Genomic DNA, 13,519 nt, shown 5'->3' on the forward strand with positions numbered 1-13,519 from the left:
ACTCATCTTTCAGGCACAGATTTTTGTACACTATATACAACTTTGACTGACTGTTCACAGTTACTCCATTTTACAAGGCCTCCATTTTACTGATCTGAAGTTCAGTAATTACAGACTTCACAGCACCTAGTAGTTTGATGGTACGACCCACGCTACTTCAGGCATTGCAAATACAATCTATCTTTATGTCCAAAGTATATTTATATGTACACTACCAAATATAATAAATGGGTATAAAAAATATCATATGGAATAAAAGTAGAATCTCAGTTGAAATTAAAGCAATCTAACAGCAATGGCTATGTTCAATTTACTTTGGGAGAGCATTCTTTCAGTTGCCTTACCTGACCTGAACTACTACAGATACAATATATATTTACAAATATATATGGGATTGCATGAAAACAAGCCACATGATACACTGGCTACCTGTATTGCACCTCTCAAGTTGATTCCCGTTTCAATAGCAACATAGTATGATGCTTGGAGAAACGTCCTTTGCAACAGTAGGGCAAAAAACAGGAGTACAGCCAAAACATATGCATTGGACAGGAACTCTTGAGATGAAATGAAGAAAACACCAAGAATTTTAGTCTAAAAAAAAAAAAAAAAAAAAAAGTTAAAAAATTAGAAATCAGGTGCAATTGTAATTTACTCATCAGTTTTGTGTAATTAACAAGCAGATAACCATTGTTTATTACTTTGGAAGTACTTACAACCTGACTTGAAACCTCACCATTTAACAGTTCAAGGAGACAGTCATATAATTTGCCAGCTCAGTAAGTTCTATTTAAATGCAAAGTGACATTCATAGGATTTCTGATATCCTTCCAAAATTCTAGGATGTTTCGAGGAACTCAGTATCATCATTTGCTAAAGAAATGCAATGCCCACTGTCAGAAAGGACTAGTTAACACCCTTCAGAAAAACTTGCCACCCCACTTTGACATCTAAGGTTACCAAACGCCAAACTGACCTTCTCCACTTGCTGTAAAACACATCCTTCCAACTCCTGGAAATACATACGTTATCTCAGTTTGTGGTATTTAACAGGTTTGTTCAGCACTAACTTATTTATTTTATTTGTGGTCACTATCTCCTAGGATGTTTGTGAGGTCACTGGAGTGCATTTTGAAGCATGTCTACAATCCACTGGGAAAACAGTGCATTTATTCGACATGCTCAGTGCCACAACTAGTTCAGAGTCAGCCTCATTTTGAGAACCCCCTGAAACTAGAATGTCTCTTCCTTCCTCTTCCTCCTCTTGGTTCCTTCAAAACATTGATCGTTGGCTTACGCTGCCATTAAAGGCAGAAGAAGGAAGCTGCCTTCTTCTATTTCCTCCCAGCAGGCTTCCTCATCATTTCCATTTCTGCTGTACTCTCCACTGAGCACATTTCTAGTCTAGATGGTTTATGTGCTGTTAAAGCTTTTAAGACTGCTGTAACACTTCATAAACCACATTTCATAAACACTCATCGACTAATACATCTGATTTGTGTCTCGCAGTTAATTCTTTATAAAAATCCCACCTGAGAAATTAACACAGAGGCTAAACCTAGTTTTAAAGTTGTGGTTTTGCAAGATGATGTTGAGCCAGCTGAAAGAGGAGTGCACATCTCTCTGCCTTTAATTGCACCAAGGCTGCTCTAAGCTGCATGCTTCTGTAGCTTACTGTGTGCTACTCTGGGATCTTATGGGATCCTTCGCTGAGCCAATTCGAATCACTAACAAGAAAAACAGCACAGGAAAAATAACCTGCTAGCTTCCTTTTTATCTTATGGGTCAAGAATGGGGTGATACGTACCAGAATTAAATCAAAGGGGGAAAAGAGTGCAGGGTCAACAAGAAATATGAAAGGAGGGATGAGGCCTTATAGCTATGGCAACCCAACAAGTCACATCGTTTGCCTGAAGAAGAAGAGCTCTAGGATACTTTTTCCATCTCTTTCTATTCCATCTTACAACAGCCATGATGGTTCCTGCCATTATGTAACAAGCACACCATCTATCCCCTTGACACCACTATGGTAATTTATAGTCTTAAAAGCAAAGAAAACTACGTTTGCCTTTGCAATAAGTAAACCAGTTAATGAACAAAATAGCTTTTGAAAAGATCCTTTGCATTACTCTGTCAGACACATAAGAACACACCCAGCACATGCTTCCTGACACAGTGCCTTCCACCATTCCTTCTCAAGAGAGGAAACTAGCCTGATCCACGCACACAACAGCTTAACCATCTCATGGGATGTCCAGGAGATCATCTATTGACACCAAGCAGTCATTCTCCATAAACATCTGATCACTTAAAAATGAACTGTGGTTGACTCTTCGAACACTAGCCAAAGTAGACACCAGTCAAAGGACTTTTTGTCACCATGCAGCACAGATGTGACTAGATTTCTTCTGCTCCCCTTCTTTATCTGGTTATGTTTTATTTGTTACAAGCTACTAAGATTCTAACCAAGGCTTGGACACAAAGCTAGTAATTATGATTCCATTTCTGTAAGTCATTGTTGACTCAAATGCTCCTTATTCAAGTGAGGAGGCTTCTTCATGGCCATATTCTTTTAAGCAAGCGTACAGTGCAATACCTTACAACAGCATGGAAAATTTCCTTCAGCATCAAATTCCGTATTTGAAAACAGGGAATAAATTCAATAATTTATTTCCAGCTCAGCCAGGTGCTTTGTCTTCAACCAGTTTTGAATGGGAACACTGAACTAAAAATTAGGCATCAGCACTCAGAAAAGCCTTCCAAGAAAGCATTCAAACACACGGAATCTCCCAATTTAAAGAAAACACAGGCAATTGCTGGATGTGCTTTTTTCCTTCAATTTGTATCAGATGTAAAACTTTCTGAGCGATTACAGTACATGCCAATAGTTATGTTCAGATACAGACTTTAAATTATGGATTTATTTGTGACTTAAATAGATTTTAAGCCATAAATGACCGTCACTTCTACAGTAATTCAAACAGGCAATAGCAGCATTATATACTACAAAAGGTCTGTGGTGAAGGAAGAGCAACTCTTCCAGATTACTTATAGCCTTACAAGTTCAGCCTTTCGTGTCAGATTAACTTGCCTTTGACTCCTGCAAGATGAAACAGTGAACATAAGTTCTTCATGCTGTAATTTTTAAAAATAAGACAACCTAGGACTTAATATTTAGCTGGAAACGTACCACTTTTAGAAAACGTACCACATCTGGAAAATTTTAAGTGTAACTAAGTCTTCTCCTGTGTTATTTGTAAAGCGTTAACAGTGGAAAAGAGAAAATTGATAAAGTGGCCAAGTCCATGGCCAATTACATGCTTCCAATTTATGCTCACACTTTTTAATATCTATGCTCCTAAGCATAAGGCACATGTAAGGTGGACAAACTGTACCTAGTACTTAACTGACCAAGAGCCACCTGTTGTTTCCTGTTCACTGCATGCATTCTCAAAGTAGAATATAACTGCGTAAGTCATCAGTTTGGGTGAAGAAAGAAAAAAAGACACATTTGGGATAAACCCAGCATCATTTACATTTGTTATGTAAATGTGTGACATGTCCTCAAGCATATCTTAACTTGTAACTGTGACAATATTTCCTCTGAGCTGCCCTTTCACAGATCAGCTATAATTTTAGCAGTTCTTCTCCATAATTACCTTTTAATCGAACACAGGCTCACCCAGGGTAAAAGTCATATCCAACACAACAACATACATGTTTGCAATACTGAAAGATTACGGCCATCAAAGACATCCCTTTCTCTCTGCTATCATGTTAGTGTTATCACAGCCACAAAGCTTGCAGATTACAGTGTATTATACCAAAGGCAGTGAAAAAGGCAGTACAATTTTAATGCTGACCTACATATACTGCTATTTTCTGCAGCTAATACTACTTTTTCATTTTAAAAAAATTTTTTACACAAATACATTTTGTCAAATCATACTTTCCTAGCAAAGAGATTTTGACTTAATGTTGATTCACATTAAAACACCAGATAATAGGTAAGCAGGGAGGAAAAGGGAAATTAAAGCTCTCGTTTTTTTATTCTAGCATACAAATTGAGAGAAAAGGAGGATGTACACACACATCACATATATATATAAATATAAACATCACACACAGAGACATTATTCACCAAGATATGCAGAGTTTCACGTGCACCATCAGGCTGTGACAGTTTACAATGACTGAGCACCTGTGTAACTAAACTACAATAACTGTCTAAGCACACTCACAAAGCCTCTGGGAAGTATAAAGAAATAACTGAACAACTACTGAACCTTTTCAATGTATGGCAAATAACTTTGAGAAACTAACAGATAGAACTAATTAGGTGTTTTGTTCTAAAAAAATTGGTTCTGGAGACATTCAGTATCCCACCTGCCTGATAACTTCAGGATATATAATTTTAAAGTTCTAGCAGGCACAGCCCAGAGGAAGGCCAAGCAAAAGGCCACTGTTCCAAATATTTACAGTCCCTTGACTAAAATAGTCTTAAACATCAATATTGGGCCTTTTCTTACACTGACTCCTATGTCTTCTTTTTAAATAATGATTCTGTAGGTTTAATGTATCATTTCTATTTATTATGTCAACAGGTACTCCTCACAGTACAAATACCAATCCTAATGCTGCAAAACAAAAGACACTAACATCAAAATATAAAGGTTATTGTTCTGACAGTCTCTTCTTTGGTGTGAAGTGCTTAACACTCCGACCAATTCGTGTCACAGGAACGTTCCAGGGGTGGCCATAAATATTGATACTGGAGTTATAAATAAACATGAAGAACGTGACAGAATTTAAGATGCTGTCGTGGCTAACTGTAGCACAAACTAAAGCAGTTAATACCACCCGTGACACCCATGTGATCTCAGAGCTCCAGCTCTGTGGCAGTTTTCATTTGTCACAAAGGACCTGAAGGACAGAGCAAATGTATCTTAAGATTTATCTCTCTGCCTTCAGTTTCTAAGACAGAACCTCTGTTTGAAAGATACAAGTTTGCTGCAGTACCCCCCCAGTCTACACTACGTCAAGTGAAGAAAGATCAGGATAAGTGATGGCTAAGTAGACGCTCCCCACTGCACTCACATCTTACTTTGCTTGTCTGATTCTGTCCAACTGCATGGAAATTCTCTCCAAATCCATCAAATGCAGCAGCACATCAGAAACAAGCAATTATTCTCAGCAGCTTTACTTTCATAACACGTTGTTTTAAATGGTTTGTTTCCTACAGCTACGAAGCTCTCAGGAGCAAATAATTTAAAAGGCATGGTTCTCTTTTCTGATTTTTTACAAGTAAAGACATAATATCCCTAGCTGTAGAGCAGGTGTAGATTTTCCAGACTAGGTTCAGCTGACTAGCAATGTGTATATATATATGTAAGAGATTTCCCTGAACACACCAGTCTATTTACAAACAGCTCAAATAGAAAACCCTAGTACATTTTAAAAAGATAGTTCATCTAATTCAGAGAAAGCAGTTTTCAGTCAGAAAAGTCGTTAGGCTCTTACCAGAAAAACAATCAGTCTGAAACAGAAAAAAAAGCCTTGGTGGAGCCTTTTAATCAAAGGTAAAATGAACTCCTAATGGTCACTCACGGACTATCACCATCAGTGAACACTGCTGCTATGTGATCCCCCAGTGGTATACATTACAACCACGAGGCCACACTTAGCCAGACGTGGTGAAAATATCAAAGCTGGATGACACTCCAATAGGAGCCTATCTACCAGATGAGCATTTTAACAGGGGAGTACTAGCTGGCATTTCAGTAGGAAAATTAAACAGGATAACCTAGATATTGATATTTGGTAGATATTTGGTATAATTTCAGCTGAGACGTTTAAGTGTTCCAAACAAATTATCAAGAACCTTAAAAGCTTCCATATCACTTTGCCACAACATACCCTCTATAGCCTTAGTTTTTTAATTTCCTGCTTTGACTGGTTTTCACTGAATCTGTTTGGTATATAAAACTCTCCAAATATTAGGACAAAGATTGCAACATGTATAAATAATTCATTTCTGCTTAAGGCTTTTTTTCTTTCTGAAAAGCATTCAATGTATTTCAATATTTACAATGGATCTAATCCAAAGCCTACTTGAGTGAACAACTGTATTTCCAGCACTGTCAATAGACTTCAGAAATCAATCTTTTACCAAACAATAAAGGAGCTGAAAAAAAAAAAAAAAAAGTGTTATTTCTCAAAAATGAGGACCAAGTAACCCTACCTTCTGAAAAAACACTTCCTGATATTTTTCGGGTTTTTTTTTAATATTTATAAATCAAGAAGTTTCTTCTTGGGGATCATTCAACTAAATAGCATCTTTCAAAACTTGGCTTCAGTTGATCTTTCAAAACAAATACTTCCAGAGCCATTAGCAGAGATTCTTTCTCACACCTATACCATTTGGTATTTTATCATGATGCTAAAGGCGCACTTTAATCCTCCCAGACATCTCTTAATTTTGGAAATAAAAACATCCTTTTGCCTTTCCAAAAGCACTTAATCACAGTTGGTTCAATCTCTGTAACAACTGTACCAAAAATACTGACAGTATGAGCAAGATTCTGAGTGTTTCACCATTATCCTGAATGAGATTATCTTCCCAAATGCAAGCCTGATGAAATGTGTAGGTAACACATTTATGTTCACCACCCAGGTATAAATATAAGTAGCCAATACATAGCAAACACTTCTAGTATTCAGAAATACATTGCAGTCACTCTCTTCACAAGGAATCAATAACATACAGTTTTAGCACTACTTTTTTTATTCCTGTTCTTATGACATTTTTACAGTGCGATGGTTTCACACATAGACAGCTGATCTCCACCACACTGCTCTCGCTCTCCCTCCTCAAAAGAACAGAAAAGAAAATACCTTGAAAAAAAGGTTCATGGGTTGAGATAAGGAGCATTTTAACACAAGGTGGAAAAAAAAAAAAGAAAAAGCTGTGTGGAAGTAAAATGAGAGAACTATTACACTTGATGCTGTGCCAGAGTTGCTCAGGAATAATCAGTGGTACATTATGAATGCTGTTCTAGCTACAAGTGCAAAGCACAGCACTATGTGGGCTGCTGTGGGGAAAGTTAACCCCGTCCTGGCCAGATCCAGTACAGACAGTACCTGTGGGCGGATAGTGTTATTTCCTTTTCCAACATTGTGAACAATCCCAGAGATGCAGAGGGGACCAGCGAAGCCAAGCAAGTCAGCCAGAATACGGAATGTGCTACTGAGAAGTAAGGGTCTCCCAAAAGCACAGCAGAGAGCACGCCAAATTGACCCGGATCCCTGTGGAGAAGATGGCCTTTTGTTCTGTCCAGAATATGAAAAGAAAATCTAAGGTTATATAATTGTATTCACGTACAATACATTATTCTCCCCCTGCTTTAATTTATTGACAATCAGCTGCAATCCTTGAACTAGAAAAGCACAGAAATCACAATTACTCCTTCTACAAAGCCTGAACTTGTACTCTTCTCCACTTCACAAAAAAAAGCTATTATTTCTTTCCTGCTCTTAACAGGCATCAAGTAAATGATGTTTGTGTCTTGCCAGAAGAGTAAGAAAAAAAGAGAGGGAACTGACAGGTTTTGTTTTCCTGTGAACACAGAGAATGAAAAGCTTACCTTCTTCTAAATAGGCTACAAAAGACATTTCTGAATACACTTGGTTCCCAGTAGGGAGCCAAGCAGAATCTGAGCTAAAGTAGTTTTGGCCCTAAATTCTCCTATAGACAAACCGTAGCTCAAACAACATCATAGAACAGTGCTATGAGACCTCATTAATATTGACTCTGTTATTGAATGGCTTCAAGGTTTTATTAGGAACAATGCTAATGGTGTTTTAGAGAGTACAGTCAGTAACTACTTTCTGCATTGTAATAGAGGCCATATGGATTTTACATGCATTTAACTAGTAATTTGTTTGATCTGCATACTTTTTTAGAGAAATTTTGTTATCTGTTCAAGCTAAAACTGAGTGATATTTCTGTATAGAGAAACCTATATTAATGGATACTTCATTAATACGACTGTTCACACAGTTTTATATCACAGTCATAGCATAAAAAGCAGTGAAAAATGTAAACAGTGAGAAAGTTGACTGACAATTCTATGCTTCACATACCTTCTGTGCTTCAAAAGCCTCATTAAGGAGAATGTAATTGGTCAGAGCTCTCATGGCAATGGGAAGCTTGCCTATGGTTTTCAAGTCTATTGGCTTTTTATGGGCGGTCTTGATGAATGTGTTCATCCACCAATATGTTCCTTTGGATAACAGGTTCACAAACGGCTGTAGGAATCGAACACCAAGGTCCTGGAGATCCTCAGGAGGTTTAACTTCTTTAGGAGTTTTGAAGAAAACGTATCTCTGAAATTCAAAAAAATCCCCCAAAAGAATCACACTCATATAGAAAATACAAGTCTACAACAAATATGTAAGAGATAAGGACACAGCAGATCATCAGGGAATCAAAGGCTTACATTCTCAAAAGTACTCACGGAATTTAGGCATTCAAATTCAAACAACATAGCAATCCAGGTACCTCCAGTACCATGGGAATATTGGAGGCATCTAGCCCAGAAATATATTACCTTAAACATTCAGCATCATTTTCTTTACGAGGCACAAACTTGTATACTTGAAGAAAAACACAACAGTGCAGTAGTGGTTCATCTTCTTTACCACAGTGCCTCACCTTTAGCTAGCTCAAAACACACAGTGACCTGAGCTGCCCCGAGTCCAGAAAACCACTGTACCACAGTGCATATGGCACTAACAAATGCTTTCATTGGCTTAAATGCTGAAAACTCCTACGAATAAGGGAAAATTCCTAATTATTTCCTATTGTCACGATAAAACTTTTTCAGATGCTGGTTGTTTTTTTTTTTTTTTTCAAAAATGAAACATCTCTTAAAAATACACCTCTTAGAAGTTCTCAGTCACACACTTCACTCCACTTCTACTATCTCTGTATGTAAATCACACCAGTATTAGCAGGATTTCTGGATATGCTTCAACTGGTATACTCTCTCTAGCCATAGCTGGAGAAATAATTCACATATCCTAAGCCTGGGGTACCTCTCCTACGAAGATGGGCTGAAGGAACTGGGCTTGTCCAGCCTGGAAAAGAGAAAACTGCATGGAGACCTCACTGCAGCCTTCAGTATTTAACAGGAGTTTATAAAGATAATGGAGATCAGCGTTTTACAAGGGTAGATAGTGATAGGGGGAATGGTTTTAAACTAAAGGAGGGGAGATTTAAGTTGGATGTCAGGGAAATGGGTTTTGTTGTTGTTTAATTGGTTGTTTTTTTTTTTTTTAAAGGAGAGAGAGCTGAGGTGCTGGCACAGGCTGCCCAGAGGGGTTGTGGATGCCCTCATCTCTGAAAGTGCTCCCAGCAGTTGCTGACTCTCCATTCAACCCAATCCTTTACTTCAGCAGCTGTAACAAGTCTGTTCCCCCCTCTCTCTCCAAGTCTCTCTCTCCAAACTTTGGCACAGACACAACAGGCAGTAAAAAAAAATCCATGCTGCTGGTTAATTTTTATGCACCAGTGACATCCCGTAATAATTAAATCCAAATAAAAAAAAAAAATTAAAAATGACAGTAGACAGTGACCATTTCTATTCCTCTTTGTGGCTTATAATTCCACAATGACCAAATCTCATTTAAAATGCAGTTTTATTACATGAAGAAAAAAAATATATATGACACATATGTACATCTCATGTTGCCTATAGTATTACTGGAAATAAAATATATATTAGGGTGAAGGAAGCAGCAAGAGCATTTACATGGAAGAAGTTCTCTTCTCTCCTGAGAGTAAGTTTAATTTGCACATACAGTTAGGTGAGAGACAGCTGAAGGCAAGAACTTTGCAGTTATCTACCCAGCAGGTTCCAAAACCACCTCTTTTTTGGCTTATGATTGGATTATGACTGGAGACACAAAGAAATGCACACACCTGGGAGGCTATATAGCAATTTTATTTGCCCCAATTAATCAGCTACTGAAATTATCTCCTGCAAAATGAAAGATGTTAATTGTGCGTCTAATACAACCTCTTAGAGTAGACAATTATTTTCACCCAGTCTTTTCTTGTTTTAGAAATATTTGTTTTTGATAATTGAAATTGTGAATTTGTAATATACACTTAAACAGGTGAAATTTATCTACAGTTGATTCTGGCATTTTTAAGCTATGACCGAATAAAACTGGGTTCCTGTTTAGCTCTCGAATATATTTCTATTTATCACTGGATTTTCTCTCTCTCAGCTACAAATGTGTTTCATACTAAGCACCTGGCAACATGGGAAAAAAAAAAGGACAGGAGGCTTACAACACTCAACTTACCCTCACTCTGATTACATTTATTTCTACAGCCAGTAGCATTCCATATAGAACAACCAGCAGTCCTGTGAGGCAAAATCGAAGCTGAGAAAATCCAACTCCATTATCACAGAACTTTACAAATTTGATGGTTTTAGTTATGAAAGCTAAAGTCCAGTAGAACAACAAAGCTGTAGGGAAGAAAATAAAATTAATCAGCTGCGTAATTGCGAAAATACACAAAGGCAGTACTCATTAAATACTCATTCAAAAAGAATGCAACAATGTATAAAACCAGAGTGGATATCCTCATGTCAAAACAGAATCCTTGTTCAATTTTGCAGACACAAAAATGTTAAGATAATGTTTGATCCAAATTCCTTTCCCATTATATCTGGTGATCCTTGGAAAGCTTTACAAAGTGAAATCTTATGAAGGAAATTTCTATCTGTTGTAAGAATGCAGCCACTCTATGAGCTCAAGGGAAGAAGCTTCCTCAAAGAGAAGGTGGCTATAAATGATGCTTTTCAAATTGTGTTAATGCTGTAAGGCTGCTGCAAATTTGGTTTGAAGGAAAACTGACCTCATTAACCCTGCAAATCTCTGGAGTGTATGTAGGAACATAAAAGTATTTTCTCCAAACTGCTGCTGCTCTTCATCTTTATTGCACAACGCAAATTCCATAAACGTAATTTATAACAGATATACATTCACAAGGATGTTCAGACCTTCATAAAATATAATTTTAACTTTTCAGAATACATAGAATGGCCTAGGATGGAAGGGACCTTAAAGATCAAGTTCCAAGCCTCCTGTCATAAGGAGGAACATCTGCTAGATCAATCTGCCCAGAGGTCCGTCCAACCTGGCCTTGAACCTCCAGGGATGGGACACCAGTAATTCTCTAGGCTGTTCCAGTGATTCATCACTCTCAGAATTTCTTCCTAATATCTAATCTAAACTACATTTTGAGTCTAAAAAAAAAAAAAAAAAAAAACAAAACAAAAAAACACCACCTAGTCCCTGCACTCCCTGATAGAGAGTTCTCTCCACCTTTCCTGTAGGAGCTTTTTGGGTACAGGAAGGCTGCTAAAAGCTCCCTGGAGCCTTCACTTTCCCAACTCTCTCAGCCCATCTTCACATGCTCTGAGCATCTTCATGGTCCTCCTCTGGACCTGCTCTAAGAGCTCCATGTCATTCTTATGCTGAGGGCCCCAGAGCTGAACACAGTACTCTAGGTTCTAGAGCTCTTCTGAACTTCTTGTCTAGAAGTGCTTGTGCTACTGATAAGTGTAATCCCTGCAGTAAGCCCTGGTAATTTTAGAAATGCATTCCACGTTATTTACTACACAATAAACCAGTTGCTGATCCCAACTCTAAAGGAAACAATTTATAGGGTTATGATATTCTACATGGTTTTTGGTTTTTTTTGCTGTTACGTTGTGCCATGGCACAACAGCTGGGATGTGCTCTAAATGACAAGAAAGACATGTATTTGCTTTCTCAGTGTCTTGTTGCAACACTAGAGAAAGTGCTCTAAAGCATCAGCAACTGTAAGTCCAGCTTACAAATGTGGAGAGCCATCAGCAGCTTGCTGATGCGACTGAATGAACAATGATGCTAAGGTACAAGATATTTAAACTAGAAAACTAGATTACTGTCAAGAATAGGGAGGCAGTCCTATTATTATGATTGGTAAAACAGAAAGAAGAGCAGAAATCCTTATTGAATTAAAAGAAAAGTCATGTGTCCTCATACTACTATTTCATTCAGCATAGTAAGTCCTGTTATTTCATAATTTTCCCCAAATGTTTTATTTCTGGGGTTTATCTGCAAAACAAATATTAGCTCCAGAAACAGTGCAATCATATGCTACCATTCAAATACATACTTTGAATGTCAAGAAAGCTAGCAGATTTTCTGTATGAGAATTATTTTAAAATGTGTCCTGCTAAACTGTACAACTGTTTTGCATCTATTCTGCAACACTACGCAAAAAGTCCCCAAATCAGCATTATTACGAGAGTCACACGTTATCAGTGTCGGCCTGGAAAAGCTATGTTTGATGCAATATAGTTACAGGTCAAAATCATACACAGAAAAACAGGCTCAGATAAGATCAAAGCACTCCAACAGTTTGGATACAGGGACCCTGGACTCAATCATTAGCTTCAGAGAACAAAAACACTAAACCTTGACAACTTTTATGATAGAAGATAAAAAGAATGACTACTTTAAAGTAGCCTGAAGCCTGGGCACAGAGCTGAGAAGCAGGATCTGTACAGGAATTTGCAACCCTTGTTCTGAAATACTCCAAGAGAATGTGCTAATTCCCTGAGTTGACAGGATATTCATGCCTTGCTTGCTTATGTACAACAACAAATGGATTTGATTTGTTTACTGTATAGAGTGAAAAAGCTTTCAAAACAAACAACAAAAGCTCCCTTTGACAGGATTGGAAAATTGTATCTGTTCAAAATGAATGGACAGATCTGTAAGGGTTTCTGCATAAAAGAGAGCTTCCCCACTGAATGTGGTAAGTTCTGAATGAGGCTCTTAAGCCAAAGAGCCTTTGCTCTATGCTGTTTCCAGTTAGCCTGCTGTTTTATACTGCTACCAAGTGCAACTGCAGGCACTGATCCTCCAGCTGAGGCAGGTGACACCTTCAAATTAGGTGGAATTTCACTTCTCTGTGTGTGTAGAGTATTACATCTCATCTGCAATATGTTAGTAAAGAAGAACCCTCTTTTGGTCTCTCTTCTTGTACACTCAACCATAATTATGATTAATATAAATTCTTCCTCATGGCTTCCATTTACCTTATTTGTGTTAGGCTCTAAAAGAAAGCTGCTTCATGCACGCACTGCACTCTAGTGAGTTGACAGATTTAATTATAGCTATATTCAGCTCCATACACTGAGCTAGTTTGCAGGAAGGTATCATTGCCTAGACCCAGCTCTCAATACAAAGCAGTTGCAATTAACACTGAAAGACAACGACTCTTAAGGTTAAGTAATAAAAAATTTGTACAACTAAAAAAAACATAATTAAAACTTAAAAATGTTTTTTTGGCATTCTCACAAAAATATGACAATGAAGAGAAAAACAAAAAAATACTCGGAACAAAGATCTAGGACTCAGTTTATGAAGACTCTGGATTGGGATTCAAATT

The 13,519-nt window shown here is 37.5% G+C and overlaps 1 protein-coding gene across 3 annotated transcripts in view; it reads right to left on the reverse strand.

The window, feature by feature from the left end:
• Window positions 1-13,519, reverse strand: part of ABCC8 (ATP binding cassette subfamily C member 8) — a 66,943-nt gene that overhangs the window by 48,314 nt on the left and 5,110 nt on the right. For all 3 annotated transcript variants that reach the window (XM_048947912.1, XM_048947911.1, XM_048947913.1), the window contains exons 4-7: window positions 10,372-10,538; window positions 8,143-8,385; window positions 7,141-7,329; window positions 430-594 (exon numbers count right to left, since the gene is read on the reverse strand). In XM_048947912.1, the coding sequence (XP_048803869.1) occupies window positions 430-594; window positions 7,141-7,329; window positions 8,143-8,385; window positions 10,372-10,538 (764 nt within the window). The remainder of the gene's footprint in view (window positions 1-429; window positions 595-7,140; window positions 7,330-8,142; window positions 8,386-10,371; window positions 10,539-13,519) is intronic.

The sequence above is a fragment of the Lagopus muta genome, chromosome 6 (assembly GCF_023343835.1).
Source record: "Lagopus muta isolate bLagMut1 chromosome 6, bLagMut1 primary, whole genome shotgun sequence".
NCBI classification, from domain to species: domain Eukaryota; kingdom Metazoa; phylum Chordata; class Aves; order Galliformes; family Phasianidae; genus Lagopus; species Lagopus muta.